The sequence below is a fragment of the Thermobia domestica genome, chromosome 4 (assembly GCF_964235325.1).
Source record: "Thermobia domestica chromosome 4, izTheDome1.hap1.1, whole genome shotgun sequence".
Taxonomy (NCBI): domain Eukaryota; kingdom Metazoa; phylum Arthropoda; class Insecta; order Zygentoma; family Lepismatidae; genus Thermobia; species Thermobia domestica.
In genome coordinates, this window is record NC_137457.1 from 294,129,263 (window position 1) to 294,151,168 (window position 21,906).

The 21,906-nt window shown below is 36.6% G+C and overlaps 1 protein-coding gene across 1 annotated transcript; it reads right to left on the reverse strand.

Moving 5' to 3' along the window:
- Nucleotides 1-990: 990 nt before the first annotated feature.
- LOC145684193 (protein N-lysine methyltransferase METTL21D-like) lies at nt 991-20,693 on the reverse strand. Its single transcript, XM_081756224.1, has 3 exons — nt 20,363-20,693; nt 16,498-16,684; nt 991-11,612 (listed from the first exon to the last, which is right to left on the reverse strand). The coding sequence occupies exons 1-3, from the start codon at nt 20,593-20,595 to the stop codon at nt 11,391-11,393; spliced, it is 642 nt and encodes a 213-aa protein (XP_081612350.1). The 5' UTR covers nt 20,596-20,693; the 3' UTR covers nt 991-11,390.
- Nucleotides 20,694-21,906: the final 1,213 nt, after the last annotated feature.

Below are 21,906 nucleotides of genomic sequence, written 5' to 3' on the forward strand. Positions count from 1 at the left end.
TTGGTAGTACGTGAAACAGCGATGGCCTGTGGAACTGAGTCCAACGTGGTCTCTCATGGCTCTAGCCAAAGTCGCAAAAATAGGTTGTACGCTTTCTACGTTATCCAGAAGTCTAATATATTATTAGTCATTCAAAACTAAGGCGTGACAAAAATCACAGAATAAAAGTATAACAAAGCGTGCAGAAGTTGCTGCTATACTAAGCTCGTTACTAATTTATGCATTCACGTTTTCCCGGGAATATCCAGACACAATCTGAAAAAGTTCGCATGAAACTAACATATCATCACAAAAAAGTATCTAGTATCTATATTACATAATACCGATACTACAGAATTATCAAAATGATCCAATTACTAAACACAAACCAGAAATGAAGAAAATACATTTTGGCCATAGGGGATGTTTGTATTGCGACGTAGGTGGCACTTAACGTGTTAAGCTAATTCTAAATTGTCTGGCATTAACAACGCTGCAAGTATTAAAACTATTTATATTTAGATCTGTTTTTTCAATAAATCTTAATTAAATTAAAACATAATTAAATCAAACATTGGTGAAACTGTCATTGCTGGAAGAAGTTATCCACAAGTATAGAAGAGAAACAGAATAAGGAATAACCAGATATTTCTATAAATAACTAAACACACTCAGATTATCCATATAACTACACACATTTTTGATCCAGTATGTGCAATACTTCTTGAATTACTCTTTGCCATTAAATTACTCCCTAACAGCAATAAGAGTCCAAACTTCGGAGTGATTAAATTCCATTACATCTTTACGTCCAATCTTCTTTTGAAAGAAAATAAGTCTTCTAACAGGAGAAAGCTATTAAATAACACTATTACCATTTACTGTTTACGTATACATAGTTACTTTAAGTTTCTATTTTGTGTTCAACACTCATTGGATTCCAAGACGAAGCATACAGGAAGCCTCTGAAATGTAGTTAAATTAAAAAGAAATATAACTCATATACAGGAATATGAACAACGAGGTCGGTATGTGTATCTTACGTACCGTATTAAATATTCAACAGTCATTAAAGCAATGTGTCATTTATAGTACTTTGAATTCTCGTGGAATTCCTAGATTTTCTAACTACTGTTGACCGAGATGTTCCTTTAATAAACTGTCATGTTTCTCTAAAGCCTGAGTATTACGTTCTTAAAAGCTGCATCTACAAAACCATAGTCGTACTAGCTTCACCCTATTTTTTTTTACAGTATACGAGGGCGGATCAATAAGTTATGCACAACACGTTAGGGAAAGAACATATACAACGTAAAGACTCACATTACAGCTATTTTTCAACATAGCTGCCAAGTCTCTCAACATACTTCTTTCATCATGGAACACTACTTCTAAAACTTTTTCCAGTTAGCTGGGGTCAACTTAATTAATTGCTCCCCTCCACCTTACCATATCTTGTGTCATATTCACGAGATCACATTGCGCCGTATCTTCCTTCAAACTAATCAATCCACTTCTTACACTGTTCATAGAAGTCTGTCTTTTGGGAGTATAGTCATCTATGCACAACCGAACTGACTTCAACATAATCATTATGAAATGTTGACGAAACTCTTGGTCGTCATTACGAATAGCCTCTTCAATCGCCATAACATTCTGTTCGCTTTTTGTTGTTACTGGACGCTCGGTACGTGGCAAATCCGAAAGATTCACAGTACACTCTTAAAAGAATTTACACCATTTGGAGATGCCGGTACGGTCTATCGGTCTTCCTTATACGTGCACAACGGACGGTCTATCGGTCTTCTTTATATGTAAATTTCACTTGGGTTTTGTCATTTTGGCCAGAAAAAAACTAACTACACCTCTCTGCTCTTCACAAGTAGAGGATTGTAAAGCACGCGCCTTCTTTTGCTTAGTAGTCTATATTGATGCCGCTAGAGGTACAGCTGATCGAATAATTGGCGACTACAGTGGGAGAACTTCAAAGTATTTCTCTTTCAATTTTCACGTTCCAGATCCGTACAATCCATATCCATATCCATAAAAAATGTGCGTTATTTACGGGAAGTATTGATCCACCTTCTAACTAATGTACAATTGTCATTGTGCGGTTAATGACACTCGTTTATTTATATAAGGCGAAATCGTAAACAAAATAAAATACCATTATTACATGATGTTTTTATTAACTATTCCAAAACTTACAAAAATATATTATTCTAGAAACATGAACAAATCGTTCAAAAATGCATTCATATTGATCTAACATAACTGTTCAAGTATTGATACGTCAAAGAAACTACTTTTCGAAACGCGATTTTGATTATGTATTAAAACTTTTTTAAAGGCAGTTATATACTGGATGCGAAATAGCGTTTAAATGTTGCTTTAGAACAGAAATAATTTTAACTTCTTAAGGAAAATGGACTTAATAGTTTAAGCACTCTTTAGTCTATAAAGGTAAGATCTCTATATAAAATTCTATTTGTGCGAAAATAATCTACAATACTTAATACGAGTATGAATAATATGTCTTTTAGAAATTTCCGGTATTAAGTAAACTAGTCCAAACGGAATGCTTATCGTTGTTGTTCTTGTACAGTATAGGCACGATCATCCAAGCTGATGTGGACCTAAGTAACATCGGATAATCCACCTTTCTTCAAAATTAAGGACAGTAATGCACATATAATAATACAGTATAATAACTAGATATGCTTATATCAATTGTTGTACAGCACGTTCAATTGCTTAGGCTCCGATAATCATGGCTCTGGTGTGACTTTATATATTCTGTACATAATGCAGCCTTGATGGTCAATAACACGAGAACCAGTGGTCTGCACACCATAAATATGTCCTACGCGTACTGACCTCATCAAGATTATCAGGTGCCAAGTTTGGTCGAGATCAAATTAGTATCGTCGATTGCATGCGATATAAAATATTCTTTCACTGAGTTCAACCCTAAATTTGATGCCTAATACCTGAGGAAGAAAGACATGGACACCACAATAACATGTGTGTATAAGTTTATGAAGTTATGTTACCCTCAATTTTAGACAAGATCGGATGAGTTGCATCAATCGCGTCTTAGTGAAATTTTTTAATGTGGTAAGTTCAAATTGAAATTGAATGCTCAAAATTAGTGCTGTCGAAATCGGTTTTTGAAAAAACCGAAAACCGGTTTTTGAAAAGTGAAATTTCATAAAACCGAAATGTCGGTTTTGAAAACCGCTTTTGCGGTTTCGGTTTTGAAAACCGCATTTGCGGTTTCGGTTTTGAAAACCGCATTTGCGGTTTCGGTTTTGAAAACCGCTTTTGCGGTTTCGGTTTTGAAAACCGCTTTTGCGGTTTCAGTTTTGAAAATCGTTTTTGCGGTTTCGGTTTTGAAAACCGCAAATGTCAAAATTTCTACAGCACTAATATCAAGTAACGACGAGAAAACAGCAAAGAATCTTTCCCCACACCGGCTCTCAGTTGCCAGATGGAGGGAAATTTCCCTCGGCGGCTTAGGGAAAAATGATCAAAATTTGCAGAAGGAAAAGAAGGTATTTTTTCTTAAAATGTCCTAAAGTGTAGGGAAATTCTATACTTTTACAATTGGCAGAATAAAAAAAATATATATATAATAATAATAATAAGTTGCAATTTCTCAAAGAGGCACGGCTATCGTTATTGGGAAGTAAAAAGATTCAGAATAAAATATGATCGGTGTTTCCGTCTAGTATAAACTATTGCAGGTGTCTGGGACTTGCGATAAGAAGCCAGTCGACACATGCAAAACCACAACATTCACATTTATCGGAGTGGCAATAAATCAACAATAAAATTGTGTATTGCGATAGAGATTTTCTTTCTTTCTTTATATGAAGAAAGGGAGGTGGTGCCTTTTTGTTAACAAAAGAAAGAGTGGCAGTACTATTTTTAAAAATATGGGGAAAGAGTAATAATAATATAAAAGATGTCAGTCTAAGTGGATGATATTTCAAATTGAATTTCATGAGTTGCATGTGTAGTGATCTTAAATAGGGATATACCTTATTTCTATTGAGTGTTGGCTTATTACCCTATTTTAGCGGGTACCACCCGATTTTCAGGTTATATATTCGTCCCCCGCTTAAACATATCTTAATCACGAAAAACCACCCGCTTTTTGGGATTGGAGAAAAATCTAAGAGGACTTAGTTGATAAAGTGTTGGTACGGTATATTCAACGTAAACCGCTACACCTTTGACAATTTCAATCGCGATTGAGTTAAATTTGGACTCGCGCTCAGGCTCAAGCTCTGGGCTATCTGAGTAGTGCGCGTGTGCAGAATCATTTGCTAATAAGAGATCTGCTCTAATGCACAATGGTTTTCTTTGTATAGTTCATGTGTTTTCTATGTAATGTATTGGAGGTTCTATATGAATGAGTATTCGTTTGTAGATGTTGTAACAAACATACTTGAATTATTCATACCTTCACAAGCTACAAGAATGCCGAACGACAACTTTAAAGACTCTTATAGAAGCGAATTTACGTTTCTTAGCCAGGGCAGAACTCAGTTTGAAGCAAAATGTACACTCTGGAAAACTGTTTCGTTTGAAAAGTAGGATGCAGGGAAGCAAATTGGACCTCCCCTGATTTTTATATATTTTGTAAACTAGATCACGAGGAACACGAATCTGAAGGCGTTTTGACATTCCGACCTCCGGAACTCGAGATATTAAAACTTAAAGTTTAATATAGACGTTATATGAAAAAAACACAATGTTCTTTATACGAAACATATTATGTCCTGAGAGATATATAAAGGTAACCAAGAAAGTTCTGTCGCTTTTTGTGGAATTCTGTGTAAAATTGACCCTCATACCGTGAGTTTAATGCGAATGGAGATAAGGCGAAGGTCAGTTGTTGGTGTGGGTATATCCGACATTCTACCTGGTTGTGGAAGTTCAGTTACAACGTAAACGTATGTAAGGACGGAGTGAATATGGAACCTCCACAGAGCGTCATAGGGGCGTGTATGCTGTACGAGTTCCAACTTGGATCAAACGCCACTGTAGCGGGGCGGAAGATACCTCAGGGCTTTGGTGAGGGTGTCGTGATTACGCAGACAGTGCAAGGGTGGTTTAGCAAGTTTAAGGACGGCGACGGAACACTCACGAAAGACGCACCACACGTGCCGGAAGACCAACACATGTACAAAATGAGGATCTTCAGGTAGCAATTGAGCCGAACAGACATGTGAGGAACTGGTGCTAACATTCAATGTTAGTCGAGAAACCATTCGCCAGCACCTCCATCAATTTGGGAAGCACTACAAGTTGGGTCTATGTGTCCCAGATGATTTGTTTCCGGTTCCAGAAAGTCCTCCTGTGTGTTTGGTGGACTGCTCACGACATCGTGCATCGGGAACTGCTACCGGGCGGTCAGAGAAGAACATAAATGCAACTGTCTACTGTCAGCAGTTGAGCCGTGTTCAAGAAAAACTCAAAACCCTGGAGCCAACACTTCTCAATCGCTAAGGGGTTCCCCCATTACGGGACAACGCTATGCCCCACATAGCTAGAATGAGCCGGAACACCTTCCTACACCTTGAATGGGAAACACTATTGCATCCGCCATACTGTCCGGACATTATACCGTCCGGTTATCACGTGTTCCTTTCCTTGGACACTCACTTTAGAGGACTCCAGTTCAACTCCGTAGTAGAGGTGCTAAATGCACTTGATACCTTCTTCGCTTCACGGCAAACCAAGTTGTACCGCGAAGGAATCCATGCCCATCCCGAACGTTGGCAGAAGGTCATTGATACTGATGGGTACTATTTTTGATCTTCCAGGTACGTCTTTGGTGACATATCTATGCTCTAAGTGATAGGTCAAAAAGCGACAGAACTTTCTTCGTTACTTTTATACATATTACATAAAACTACTGTATAAGTTCTAGTATCTCGAGATCGGGAAATCGGAATGTCAAAATTCGTTCAGATAATTGCTAATTTTGGTCCAGTTTACAAAATATATAAAAATCAAATAGTGTCCTTTTTGCTTCCTGGTTACTTTATGTTCGAATATCTCGAGTTCCGAAATTCGGAATGTCAAAATTCCTTCAGATTCGTGTTTCTCGTGGTTTAGTTTACAAAATATATAAAAATCAGTTGGGGTCTAGTTTTCTTCCGTTTTCACTTGATGTTCGAATATCTCGAGTTCCGAAATTCGGAATGTCAAAATTCCTTCAGATACGTGTTCCTTGTGGTCTACTTTACAAAATATATAAAAATCAGGTGGGGTCCAGTTTGCTTCAATGGTCAATTTATGTTCGAATATCTTGAGTTCCGACATTCGAAATGTCAAAATTCCTTCAGATTCGTGTTCCTGGTGGTCTAATTTACAACATATATGAAAATCAGGTGGGGTCCACCGGGTTTGCTTCCCTGCAGCCGAAAGGTACATTGAAAGTGTCGTCAAAGAAATAACTAAAAAAAAAAAAAAAAAAAAAAGCTAAGGATCGAACGTCATTATTTGTCACCCTAATTTAGCTGTGACTTGTACAACCATCGAATTATCCCTTTCGCACTGTGCTGCACATATTACCATAATAGTCTTGGAGCAAATAAAAAAAAGTAAAAACACACATATAAATCAATACATTTGTCTCGATCGACAGATGCTTTCACAATTGTTAAAAGGTGTAATTAAAAACAGCAAACATTGTTTCTGCTTTGAAAAGGACAATCCCTTATAAAACCGCAAACACGGTTTCGGGCGGCTTTCGCTTTCGAAAAGAGCTTTTTCGGTTTCAGTTTGGAAAACCGCATTTGCGGTTTCGGTTTTGAAAACCGCTTTTGCGGTTTCGGTTTTGAAAACCGCGTCTGCGGTTTCGGTTTTGAAAACCGCATCTGCGGTTTCGGTTTTGAAAACCGCATCTGCGGTTTTCGGTTTTCAGAAAATCGGTTTTCTCAAAAACCGAAAACCGCAAATGTCACAAAAATTCAACAGCACTACTCAAAATAAGCAGAGACCCAATGATCTGTCTAGTACATTATTTTATATCCATAATAAGCTATACTAGATCTACTAATATGCCAAATTTGGTCAAGACTAGATAAGTATTGCCGATAGTACGCGATATAAAATATTCATTTGATAGACAATAATCCAGGAACCAACGGCCTGCACACCGTAATATTTCAAATGTAGATTAACCTAGTTAAGATCTATCACCATGCCAATTTTGGTCAAAATCGGCCGAATTTCATCGATCATGTACGATATATATCAAATTGTCCAGGAAGTATTAAGCCTTTGGAGGTCAAATTTGAGAAGACATTTACTATGATTTGGAAATAACCTTCTAAAACCACATGCACATTCTGTTCAATGACCTACCATTTTTCCTGCAACACCACAATCCCGTTGTCATTGAACTTTTGTAGTTTCTGGTTAAAAAAATAAATAAATAAAATAAAATAAAAATAAAAAGCTATGCAGTTTTCACAGGACCCCTTTAAAATTAACTTAACATCATTCAGTGAGTACCGCAGAGACCGAAAGAAATCATAGTCTGATGGTGCCAGGTCCTGGTTACACGTTCGATCCATTTAAAAACCTTCCAGCCAAGTTCTCTCATTTTCTGATAGGTCGTTCAAACTGTATGCAATCTAGAGCTGTCGGTGTGCCTTAAGGTATCCTTTCTGTTGACCAGTTCCGGTCATTTCTTTTGAATTGCTAAGTGCAATCATGGTTACTGTCAACAGTACAGGTCTGAGTCTATCGTTATCCTCGGAGGCAGCAGTTCGTGATGCACGATGCCCTTCCAATTCCACTAAACGCACAACATAACCTTCTTGGACGTCAGTATGGGCTTTGGCACAGATTGTGGTGCTTCTTTTCGCTTCGACCACGACCTTTTTCGCATATTCTTACCGTAGGTTATCCACTTTTTCTCTCTCGTGATCAACCGTTTCATTAATGGCTGGAGTTCGTTACGTTTCAGTAGAGATTCGCAGGCAGAAATTCGATCATATAGCACACAAACGTCTAGCTTCTTTTTTGTAGCCAATCAGCTTTCTCCAAATAGTTTAATACTATTTAATGACGGATGTTTAGGTTATTGGTGATGTCATGACAGCTTACATGCCGGTCTTATTCGACTTTTACCAGAATATCATCCACTTTCTCTATGACTGGTTTCTCACTGCGAGGATTATCTTGGACATCAAAATTTCCACAACGAAAGGATCTGAACCATCTTTTGGCTGTTGCCTTTGATAACGTATCTCGCACATAAATAGAAAAATTTTCTTCATGGCCCTGTGCAGGATTTACGTCTTTATTGAAATAAAATTGTAAAATGTAGCGCAGTTTTGCAGGAAGTTCACTTGTTCTCACGGTGCCATGTCTTACATCTGTACTAGAATTGCAGCAATTTTTGCACCTCTACTAGCTTCAGTTGTTGCTACCCCGCTGCAATTCATATACACTAACGCCATCTCGCGCGTAAAAGGTTCAATAAAAGTTTTTAGACTACCTGATACTATCCTTGTAAATGATTTTCTAAAATAAAATAAAATAACGAAATAAATAAATGATCCAGCAGAATACAAGCTATCAATTGTTATTGGCAACCAACGACACTTTTTAGCTCTATAAAAATTAGTTTTATTTTTTCGTGAGCCACACATGAGAAGTCACCTTCGAGCATACCACTTTTTTCTTTTTTTTTTTCAGATTGATAACATTTATCGATCTCTATATGTTACCATTTTTCTACAATATTTTTTAGTTAAGCAGAAATTAAAGTTTCGGAATTAATCATAAGTTTTGGGTATATCTCATTACGCATATAGTGTACTAGCAGAGTGCCCGTTCTTCGCCCAGGGAGAATACGTTTCATTTTGGACAGAAAGAGCTGAATTTGGATTTAAACAGCACCGGAAGTGTTATTGTTCGCCTCAGTTATCCCAACAACTATGGATTCGAATACAAATATCCGTCATTTTGGATCATGTTTATATATATATATATATATCTCCCTCCTCCTTCTCATCCTCCCCTAAGTTCTACCGTCGAAGTGAAATGATAAAAAGCATCCAAGGCCCGAACCTTATCTATGTTGAAAATTTAATCGAGAGAGATATTAAGTAACAAATGTAGTTACCTTCATTTTTATATACATAAATTTTCATCTTGGTAGTGTCGTAACGAACCTTGATGAGGGTACGTTTCAGTATCACTTTCATCTTAAGGTGGATCACCACCCGGAAGTGAATACATATTTTAGCTCATTCTCTTAATTACTGCGCAATGAAACGTTACTTATTATAAATATTGTACTGTAAGGTAGAGTTATGTTTCAGCTACAACACAAGATACTGATTCATTTGGTTGTGTCTTCTGACATCGAAAAAGATAACAAATAAAAGAAAATATTTTATTAGTTTTACAATGAGCACACAAGATGGCACTCGCTGTTAGATCTTATGAAATGTTTATTTGTGTGTGTAAAGTATTTTAAAGTAACGATCTTATTACGAAATAGATATATTGCTTGACCGTTTTTCGTGTCATGTTTCACATTTTATTTAAATATTAATTTACATTTATGGAAATAGATTTTGATAAGAAACTTGCGCAGAACGCCATAATGCGTTGTTGCCAAATTTGAACGTTTAGAGTGGTAGTCATAATAAGAAAATTCCTGGATTCTAGCGTTGCAGTTAACACATTTTCCTGCTGCCCTTAAAGGATGGTAATATAGCAATGACAGGATGATCAATTTCTTTCCTTTGTGGTTCTGAAGGGCAAATGGTAAACTGAAAAAAAAATAAATAAGGAATTGAAGTGAAAGAATAGATTGTGAATTAGGATTAGCGTTACCACGTATAAATAAAAACTAAAGACTTAATTGCACAAGCATACGTAAAATACTTCTCAGGTATTAGGCACCTGACCTGTTACAATGTATTTTTTAAGTATTTACTAGTAAACTAGATTAAAATTTCTCAGCCTTTAGCCCACGATGGGCTTTTGTCGGACGAACGGCTACTGTTGAGTGAAGCGTGGTTACATTGGCTTCGATTGCCATTATTTGTGGCTTCTAGACTGGAGTTTAGTACCTCTTGATTTGAAGCTCCCCCAATTCCTTCATGATTCTGGGGGGGGGGCATGGTGATTCAGTGGTAGATTGCTTATCTCTGGTGTGTGGGTTTCTAGTTCGATCCCCATCCCTGTAAGTTTGTGGTGGGCAAGATCGTGACCGTAGGTTTTCTCGGGATACTCCCATTTTCTCATTCCATTAATTCTTCCATAATCATTCACTTCCCTTAATCATCGTCTCTCTTAGCCTAAAGGGCATGATCATAGGTCGTTAAACTGAAAGATTTCATTTCAATTTTTTCCTTCATGATTCTGAATCAACAACGAAAATTCCGTGCCCTAACTAAAATTGATTCTAGACTACGCGAACCAAAGGCGTAAACCATTCGCCTATATTGGTGCACATTATTTATACGAAAGATGATTCTAGAGTAAGGTACGCTTGGCAATATCTAAGTATACAGATTTTTGTACTTGTGAAGCGTTTTCAGATATCCTTTGATTATAAATAGACGCCATTCGGAATAGCATCAGCAGCGTGCAATGCAAGAGTTCAAGAAGATCAAGCGGTCCGCCGTCTATTGTAAAATAAGATCAGTAATTCTATTCCTGACTGCTAGAAATATGACACCGACAGAAATGCATCACCAAATCTGTGAAGTGTATGATCCAAACACCATGAGTGATAGCAAAGTTCGTAAGTGGATGAGACAATTTAAGGAAGAGTGAGAGAATATTCATGATGAACCACGATCAGGCTAACCCTTTGTAATTACTAACGATTTTGTGCGTGCGGTAGAGTCACCATTTCCCTGCTATCAGAGAATTTTACACAAGCTTCATGTTGTGTTCTTCACCAAATTGTGTAGGACGAATTGGCCTCTCAGGCGAAAAACTTCTATGACAGGTCTTCAAAAATTTGTCTTCCGATACGACAAATGTTTCAACATCAATGGAAATAATGTTGAAAACTAGCTGAAAATATACAGAATCTCCCAAAATATAATACATTTGGAATGTTTCGTAGTTCTTTTATTATAATAATAAAACGAATCTTACTTTAATCCCCTTCCCTCTTCCTAGCCCCTTGAAATATTGTCTACATTAGATAACAATGGAAAATACTGCTACTATATTGAATTTCATTAGCTTGATTCGATTTTTGCTTAATTCAAATCTTACATTATATATATATATATGACTCGTTTTACAACTGCACAACAAATACACTTTACTCAAACCAAGTTTTGTTAGATCAATATGCATACAATATAATATGTAGAATGGAATGTATTTATTAAGTCAAAGGATACGGTTCCCTACTGTCTTCTTATACACAACAGATGAATGTCTGGACTGGAGAAGTCTGGATGTTGTTTTGAAGTTGGTATCTCATCTACAGTGAAGTCATTCTTCAGTTTGGTCATAAATTCAGCCCATATCTCTTTCTGGACTTCAGATTCACGGGATTCTTGGCTCAGAATGATTTCAGTTTCCTTTCCGCTCAACGACAGTAAGGTTTCTATTAAGCTGTCAATGGACTGGAAAAGAAAATAAAGACAAATAATGCATCTAAGTTTAAAATATTATATATTCTATTGCCATTAATAATCCCTATTGCTTCAAATTAAAATCGATCAAGGATAAAGGGAGTAGGAGGGATGATTTCAACTCCAACTTGGAGCTCATTCGTGGTTAAGCGGTTAGCGTACATGCCTTTGGCGTTGGAAGCCCGGGTTTGATTCCTGGCAGGAGCTCATGTGGTTTGGATCCCACATTAACAGGGTGTCTAGTAAAATTCCAAAATGAAATTTCGTGACCTTTTCTTTACCAAACCATTTCGGAACATTCAAAAAACTAATAATAGTACCTATATTCTTTAGCACTTATCTCTATATTCATTGCATATTCAAAATACATTCACTGTATGTAGTCTGTTTTGTCCGGTAACGAACAGCAAACACTCACAAATCCACTAATCTTAAAATTACATATCTAAATATACATGATGTACATATACACGTATTCGCGATCTGGAAGAGTCTAAGCCGACCATAGACATTTTTGGCGATGAATTTTGACGTTTCATAGAACAATTTTTTCCAGCCTTTACTTATATTTGTACTGATTTTAAAAAATCATGACTCAAAAGCTAAATTTTGTGACTTTTTCTGATTTCGTAACTTTTTCATGATTTTCCTGACCGATAGACACTCTGGTTAAGCTGTAGGTCCACGTCTCATATAGCCTCGCTGCTGGAAGGGACGCTAAACTAAAATAAAATCGACTTCAGCTTGAAAGTCGATGCATACAGAGGTGTCGAACAGAACTGATATATTGTAATGAGCTTGGCACTGGCAGAAATTCTTAAGCCTCAAAGAAAATTTGTGACATGTATTATGAAAAGTCATAAATCTTTAAATTAAAGTTACCATGAAACATTTCTTCTAACTGGGGACATCCTTATCCTTGAGTTCAACAGACTCCACTGGATGATTTTCAATGATGAAGTGAATGCTATCTTCTGATTTATTTTAGCCAAAGGCCAAAGCTTCAAAGAAACCGCATTTAGCACTCTCCATGTTTCGTATAAATCTGATTTTCCAGTACAGAGATTTCGTCTTTATCTTTAGCCTCGATACTTTTAAGAAACAATGAGACATGTTACTTAGCCACGATGTTCATTGTTAGAAACTTGGGTACAAGTATGTTTACTAAGTTGTAAAAGTGTCAATGGATTGTACTGTAGGGTCAGTAGGCTTTAACAGAAATATTATCCAAAAATTTAGATCTTTCCATCTAATTGTTGGTTTTGAGTGCTACGCACAAAGGCACTCAGCATTGACAAAGCGAAAAGTAATATTATTTGGACATTCTTGCTTCTTTTCATTACCTGTCATGGCAACGTTATTTATAGCCTGACAAAAGGTGTGTACTAAGTTACCAGTAAACAGCGCTTAGGAGACTAAAAACGTCCTACGGTTATGCCGGTTAGGCTAAAGGAGACGGTGATTATGAGAAATAAATGAAATGGTGGAATGAAGAAAGTGGGAGGAAACGGGATAACCCCGAGAAAACCCACGAGCACGGTGTTTGTCCATCACAAAGTCCACACGGTGCGAGCTGGGATCGAACCAGGGACCCCAAGCACCGGAGGTGCACGCTCTATCACTGAGCCACCGCGCCCCCTTTTCCGTATCCGAGTTAGTGTCCGTATTATGTAAATAATAATAATAATAATAATAATAACATTGGGTAACGTATTTGTCTTCGTCGAGACCATGGAGTTTGTTCACAACTACCAAGTTTCCATCATATCCACTTCTAAATTATTCATTGTAGTGTGACCGTCTGCCAAAACTATGTTTTTGGACGACCAGTGTATTTCTTTTTAACTTTTATTCATGCAACGAAATTATTATTTTACTCATAGAAACGAACAGCTATTTTTCTTTCTGGTGAGAACTTCAATTCTTTCTGTATATGCAGGTGTTCTTCAGTCGTATCTTATCGTTTCTCACGATAGAACAAAAGAACTTGTTGTTTTTCAATGCAACTCTTATCGTCTAGACAGAGTGTTTCGTCGCAGCAAACTTATTTTTTTCTTTCCTTAAAATAGTTTCCAACTTATAGTCTTCGTCACCATGACTGTTCCGCATATACGTTTTTCATAATAACATTTATTAAGATTGGGAAAATTTTTGGATACGAAGTTCCTTCCTGCCGTGAGAACAAGTGTTCATATCCTGCAGGAGTCGTAGGTGGAATGACTCATACATACAATTACCATCGTTCGCTCCTTTCCACTGAACTGTTTCACGTATAACAGTAGTGCATAAAAATCCTATAACCATGGAAAGAATTTATCGATTTAGACTGCTACACTTTTTTTTAAATATTCTTTCCAAGCTTCTTTCTCACGGGACCAAATTAAAATGTTGCCAGTTCTCTATTATAACATCGACCCATTGGCACTGCGTATGAATGCAGAAAACATTAACATTTTTCTTTATTATTCGATAGACTGCATTGTCAACCCTAAGTGTCGAAACGGGTTGTTCCCAAGAGTGAGTGGAAGCAAGGAGTTAGCAAAGAAAGTTGGTTATAAGAAGAAGTAATAGCAAGAAGTGATAGTATGAAAAACTTTGTGGTGTTATATTAATAGATAGGGTGTGAAGAAAAGAGACAAACAGATACTTCCGGAATACGTAGCGTCCTTTTGGAGTCAAGATACTTTGTTGACCAGCGTTTTTCCAACATTTCCCCTTTCCCCTTATCATTGTTACAAAGTGAAAGTCTCGACTCAGTGCGAAGAGTCAATTTATAGTGCAAGTGATATTTAAACAAGGGCTATGCTTCTAGTGTTCGTAAATAGTGTGCGCATATCTACATTTGCCATGCAGTGTTAAAAATTTATTCTTCATTTCGTTTATTCGATTGCCTCAGTGCAATTCCTTCTGTTTGAGCATTTAGCTCTATAAAGTGAGAATTCTGTGTGTTGTTGTAATATATATATATACTTCGCTCCGTACCCACATATATTCATACTCAATAAATAGGAATTTACCTAAGTAAATATCGTCTTCATTCATGTGTGTGTGAATTCCTGCGAGCAGACGGCTTGCCAGTTGCGTATATGTATGCGTGTATATGTAAAAGTAAGTATTATACAACCTGAGTTTCAAAAGCACCAACGTGGCTCATGTCAAATCACTTGTTACATTTCAATATTATTAATTAGCGTCCAAACAGAGTATGAACCTGGACCAGAATTGTTATCAGCTGTTTTCTTAGGGAGTTCTTCAGGAGCCAGCACCCAAGGGAAACGGTAGGTAGCAGTAGCTTTGGAAAATTCAATATTAATAATAAAACTCGAACTGACCAAAGCAGTATATATATGTTTTAAGATTATATATTTGTGTTACAGTTTCGGCTATGTAAGATAGCCTTCTTCAGACACATTATCTCAGGAAGGCTATGAGGAAGGCTAAGTTACATAGCCGAAACTCTAACACGAATATATAATCTTAAAATATATATATACTGCTTTGGTCAGTTGTAGTTTTATTATTAATCATATCCACGCTCCACATTGAACAAATTTTACTTATGTATAGAAAGATGATTATCAAAATAATGGAAACACCTGTTTTGCAACACGTAAGATATCTGAAGCTGGGCCGGCACTTGGCAATTTGCTGCCCCGTGCAATGGCATAATTTGCCACCCCCATGTTTCTCCAGAAAAAAAAAAAAACAAATCTTAAAAGCCTCGATTTTAAGTACGCTACTCCATCATGAACAACGAAGGGGAGCGAAATAGCACTCGCACTCAAAAAGACCTAAACACTACAAATACACTCTCGTTTTGTCTATCATTTTTTCTATAAATAATAATTTATTATGTTAGTGAAAGATAACGCAAACACGTCTCCAGAGGAAAGATGGTAATCATTTTTATAGAATTCAATATCCAGCTTCAATCTGAGTATACCAGTTTGCAATTCCAGTGCAACTAGCTCTTTTATCTTTATTTCTTGATTTTCCTTCTGCATCTGTTATTTTTTTAAAATCTTGTTTCAACCTTCAATGATAAGAAACTGGTTTGCGCCTAGTTTTCATGTCAAAACTGTGATAATTAATTAAGTGGAACAGGTGTTCGAAAATGAAATGAAATCTTTAAGTTTTATGTCCTGGTTATGCCGGTTAGGCTAAAGGGGACGGTGATCACGAGAGATGAGTGAAATGAAGAAAGTGGGAGGAAACGGGAGAACTCCGAGAAAACCCACCAGCACGGTGTTTGTCTACCACAAAGTCCACACGGCGCGAGCTGGGATCGAACCAGGGACCCCAAGCACCGGAGGTGAACGCTCTACCACTGAGCCACCGGGCTCCCGGAACAGGTGTTCGATGCTGTTCGAGAATCGAGTTCTTGTATTAAAGAACAATCACGCATATGTACAAAGTTGTGTACTTTGTATGGTCAAATGAACGCTAATGAACGCAATGCTGGGATTTGTTTGCCCATTTGTTTTAGCACTATCTATGTGACTTTAAACTAATGCGACCTAAACATGATTTGTGAACGCAGTATTCAAATAGAAGGACAGTTTAGTAAATTTAACAACGATCATCATGAAGTCTTGTTTCCAACAAGAAATACTTATTTAAAATAATATAGTTATGACAGATTTTGCCGCCCCTGGTCTAAAGTGGTAACACTAAGAAACATGTGTACACCTCCTGCTCGTTGTTAGATGATTCCCTGTATTACATTAGGCATAGTAGAATAGATACATGTGCTAAAGTAAGCGGAAGCTCTCATGTGAGTTTCAAAAAGGCCAAATGATGAGTACGCGGCTAACCTCAATTATGCTACTCGTTCCGACTTACATACTACGTCACAATGTTCTATCGTGGATCTTACCTCTCTGTAATAAACACAGTCTGCCATGAGGATAATTTCTGGTTTCTCAACTGAATCCACAAAACCCCATTTCAAGGGTTTTGCCTGGATCCTACCTCCTCCTTGACTCCATAGCTTTTCGTTAATTTCGATATTTTTTTCTAGCAAAGGCAAAACTTCCGGCAGATCAGTCACGGTTACATTTGCCCTAGAAAAAAACAGTTACAAAATCCTTATTAAACAAGGACATTTCGGAACGGTAGTTTTTTCTTATACTAAGAATATTATTTTCAGCCCCCGTTTGTAACTTGGTATAAATAATCCACGCAAAAGAAACTAGGAAACGTATGGTATCTGAATATGTAGAAAATGATTAAATATACAGCATATATATATACATTTTTAAAGTCGAAAGAATACTCCATATAGAAAATAAATATTTTGAAACCACTTGTTCATTAATTTTTTAAATCTATTATCGTCAATAAAAAGACATCGTCTGAAATGCAAAACTGTTGTAGGTTTACAAGATGTCATTAATATATATGATTACAATGAGTGACTGCACATGTAAGAAGGATGTATAGATTATTAATTTTTATTGGCGCAGAATTTCTTCACAAGTAGCAAAACTGTATTTACTATGAGAAGATAAAGATTATACATGCAATCATTACTATTGCTTCACTAAACCGCATTATTGCTTATATATGCGACCGCTCACATGAGTTTTTGCTGCATAAAGTCTTCTTTTTATCTCGAAATTAGTGCAAATTCATCGTATCTCATAACACATTCAAGCAAAGAAAAACAGGGCAAAATATATAAATAAATAAACGTTGAAAGTGCATGTAAGTAGCATGTTCAGCTCGCTCATCATAATACAGTGTTAAAACTACCCGTAAATCTACCGGAACCCAGATACAATTCTTGTTTGTAATGACTACCTAGCACAGATTGGTACGTGTTTTTCGTAGTAATAAGTTTTTGCGCTTACCCACCGTCGCTCTGTGCCTCCTTCCATTGACTGACTCAACCAGCATTGCCTTATCTGATCTGGAATAATACAATTATTGCTTGCAGTGACAACTTTGCACAGGTTGCTGTGTGTCTTTTGTATGAATAATCATCTTTATGCAATGGCGTAGGCAAGATGATCTTTCGGTGTTTCACTCCCTCCATTCAGCACACGATAATATGGAAGAATAAACATTTACCATATTAAGATATATATAAGCTTTTTTTCTTTTTTTAGTATTTGCCGTTTTGTACAAGTTTAAATATACATTGCAATTTATAACTTTTGTATAGCATTTTTGACGGCAATATCTCTGGTACATATCTTTTATAAACTAAAACAAGATATGTGTTGTTCTTAGATTCTCTCAAAGTTTCACATATTCAAATTTAAGGAAAAACAGAGACAATGATCTCCACTTCTCTGTCTGTCTCGAAGTAGCCTATAATCCACTTCATTTCTTCGTAAATTGTGTAATTTTGTGCAGGTATCTGCGGAACTTAAACCCTACAATTTTGGAAGGTTCAAGAACACAGGTCTCTCTTTATAAAAATAATGGAATATATTTTACGTATCTTGTTTTGGTTCCTTTTCGTTCTTTACTTCTAATTTTTGGATTTTTTTTTTATCGTTCACATATATTATTACCGAAAATAAAAACATCGAACTTCAATCTTTGAAAAATCCACCAACATGTTTTTTTTTTCTTTTCTTTGTTTTTACTACACCACACTAATCATATGTAAATGTATGGAAACATGCCTGCTATGTGTAGATGTCTTAAATGGACGGACTACTCGCATAAATATAGTTTGAACTGCTTTTTACGTCGCGTAAAGCGTAGTTTGAGGAATCACAAGTGTTTCTTCTGCAGAAATTTTTTGCAGAACTCCTGCATAAAACTTTTGACTTACAAAAGCTCATCGCAGAAAGACAAAGTTCTGCCATGTGGTTTCACAGTTTCTTTTAGTGTTCTATTTCTTGATTCTATTGTGTTTGAAGGTATGTTTTGGGTTTTGTAGGTTTACAAAATGTTTTCTGTGGCATACAGTGTGGTGTTCTTTAAAATTAATTTGTTCGCAATAGGTATATTGTTTGACATTGTCCAATGTTATTGATGTCTTAGTAAATTATTTCGAACTCTCAGCTCATACTCCAACATGCAAGGATAGTCTAGCTAGTAAAATATGTAAAATCGCTAAGATATTTTAAAGCATTAAAAGACAAATTTTTGTACAATAAAATAGCTAGCTTTTTTATGCGGGTTTGAACTAAAACTGTTGAAGATTAAGAATACAGAGACACTTTTCTTTTCTATCTTCTATTTACTTTTAAGTTGTGTTAACTCAGTAAAGAAGGATAATGTTTTAAAAATTTCTTCATCTAGCAGGAGTAACACGAACATAGAAACGTTTAAAAGTGTGACTCATTACTATGCAATTGTAATGCAAAGACATCTTGAAAGTTGCCAACTAAAGTGTTTCTCGCAAATTTTCATTCAGATACACACCGTCATTGACATGCCCTGTGGTTTTCCTAGCTTCATCCTAGGATGAACCGAAATAGAGACGCAATGTACGGACCAGCCTAGAAAGCTAGTGCGTGTTTTTCTCATGAGTAATTGTTTTAATGGCACATTAGTTTGCAGATAGGCTGTATCAATTATGGCATACATCCTACGCAGTTCGGGGAAGGTGTCACGAGAATTAGATCACAGAACTTGCTATTAGTAAAAGATTTGTAACTTTTGAACAATTAATTCTAGCAGTGCTCCTCAACCCTATCTGTTTGGCTTAAGTTTAGAGACGCTCCTCCATTTTTTATAAAAAAATTAGGAAAATTTACAGGAGTAATGAGTTAAGAAATGATGATTTGGAGTTCTTATGTGATGTTTAAGTGTGTAAGTTTGGCAGTAAAGTCATGTTTAATACGAGAAAAGATATGTAGTGAATACTATCTGTAGACGCGCAAAGTTTCTATGATTCAGCAGTATAGTAGTCGTAAAGGATGGCGAATCGGTGCGTTAAATGTGACATTTCCGCATTGAGTTTTACAGAATTATATAAGAATAATGAAGAGAATGTATCAAATTTTTATGAGAACGGGTTCACTCGAGCAGACTGTTTTACCAAATAGAAAATTTATAGGTAAAATGTCAAACATTTCTCGTGAAGGAATGAGAGCGTGAATGTAAGTAATTATTGCCAGTGCACAACATATTGAAATGGATTTTGAGTGATAGTGAACGTATTAATGTGTAGGCCTAAGTGTGTTCTTCAACTATTCTTGTTTATGTGTATTCCCCCGTCGCTGACGTGCCTGCTCCATACGGACGCAACTCCTCGTTAACGCTCGAGGCCCAATTGCTGCGCCCCTGCCCTGATTGGGTTCGATAGCATTCGTGCTTTTTAGTGGCCACCTAGCACAAGTTGGTTCGTGTTGTATGCACCGTAGTTTTTTATGCCATATATCCACACTGTATTTATACTGAGCCGTCCTGACATCAATCTGCAAATAGTAATGGAGCTCCTCATTTAGTGAATGCTTTGCTAAAAGAAATACAAAGCTCTAACCTGAAAAGTAAGAAATGTGTCAAAATCTGGTAGAACCGTCTGCTCGAGTAATGCCGTCAAAAGTCTTACCAGATAACCTAACCTAACAATTTTTAATGTTTTGACTACTTTTTCATAGGTTTGAAACTGGAGGAGTACTTCTAAACTTAAGCTATATGTTTCAAGTGGAATACCGGCATCCGGCAACAAGAGAACGCAGAAGGCATTAGGATATTATCTCTACGAGGAAATGTTTTACAGAAATTTGTCCCTGTATTCTTAATCTGTGCGTAAATACGAATTAAAAAATACCTACCCCAAACAAGCAGCTGTTATACCAACGCAACCTACTCCAGCTCCTAATTCTAGTACTTTTCTTTCTATTATTGAATTTCCACGGCTTACTTCTACTTCAAGATACTTAGCAAGCGCTAGAGCAGCATCCCATACTACACAACTTACGTCTCCTATTTCTTTCTGAATGAAAACAAGAGGTCCACATAATCCATTAATAACAAATTCTCTTGTAAAATAACCCAGATTTGTCATTTAGAATGTGTCACTAAAACAACTCAGAAGAAAATAGTACAAGAGACAAACTTCCTTGCACGCGTCTTCAAAACACAGATCAACCTACCCTAACGGTTCAGCTGTGAACAGTGTTCGTACTCTCGTAGGTTTCCTGAAGAAAATTTCCCTCGACTAATCCAAAACTTTCCCTTTTCTTATCAAATTTTTCCTAGATCGTTAAGTATACAATTCCTTTGCGAAAAGTTATGTGATAAGATTAATTTAGCTATATTAAAGGAAGCGCCAACTACGTTTGTTTTATTCATTTGGTTTTTGCTTCTATTTTTTTGGATCAAAAGCTCCATTATATTTTAGTCAAAATTTTTCTTGTAGGCATTACATCTGGAGAACTACATAAGTGTAGTCAAACCCAAACTACCACTTAACCTAGTACGATGTGTTTATCCGTAGAAAATACGAAAATTTGATTTAGGGGCCATTCAAAAATTTTGTGGCCCGGGGATCCTGGCTTTTTGGGCTATTTTTCAGTCTTTCAGTCAAGCAGCTACTGCATCGTCACTATTTATCCTAGGATCATGGTTCATACCTCATTCTCTTCAGAATGGAGCTGGCTTTCAAATGGTATCACTTGCATGCCCATACCATATACCAGGAGAGGGAAAAGTGATGTCAAAGGGATAATTTCAGGGGGGAATTTTTTTCAAACTTTGGGTCCCTCTGGAGCGGCCCTGTGTGAACATAGAGATCTCAAAAAAAAAAAAAAAATCTGATAAATATTACTTGGTAGACTAAATGTGTGTACCAAATTTCAAGTTTCTATCTTGAATAGTAAAGGCGGGAGAAATTTTATCAAGAATTTCCACAATGCCCCAAATTACCGCAAAACACCATGATCTTAGGGAAAAAAATTCCTGAGACATCCCTAATTACCCTAGGATAATAATTCGACCGTCATTCTCTTCAGAATAGAACTGCCTTTCGAACGGTATGACTCATGTGTCTGCATCATGTATCTAAGGCGGGAAAATCACGAATTACGGGATTTTTGGTCTAAATTTCCCTTTTTTCAATTCCCCCCTGTTTTAACGCAGAAATCGGGGAAAATCTGGTAAATACTACTCGGTGGAGTGAATGTTTGTGCAAAATTTCAATCTTCTACGTGCAAAAATAAGCCCGCAAAAAAAATATACCGACAATACCCCATATTCCCCTATACAGAAGTATATTTTGATAAAAATTCCCTGAGACATCCCTAATTACCCTAGGATAATAATCCGACCGTCATTCTCTTCAGAATGGAACTGCCTTTCAGACGATGACTCACGTGTC

Coding starts and splice junctions, on each gene's coding strand:
- LOC145684193 (XM_081756224.1), bottom strand. CDS start 20,595: ATGACAAATCTGGGTTATTTTACAAGAGAATTTGTTATTAATGGATTA. Junction 16,685..20,362: donor ATAACAGCTGCTTGTTTGGG/GTAGGTATTTTT, acceptor GTTTTTTTCTAG/GGCAAATGTAACCGTGACTG. Junction 11,613..16,497: donor ACTGTGTTTATTACAGAGAG/GTAAGATCCACG, acceptor TTTCTTTTCCAG/TCCATTGACAGCTTAATAGA.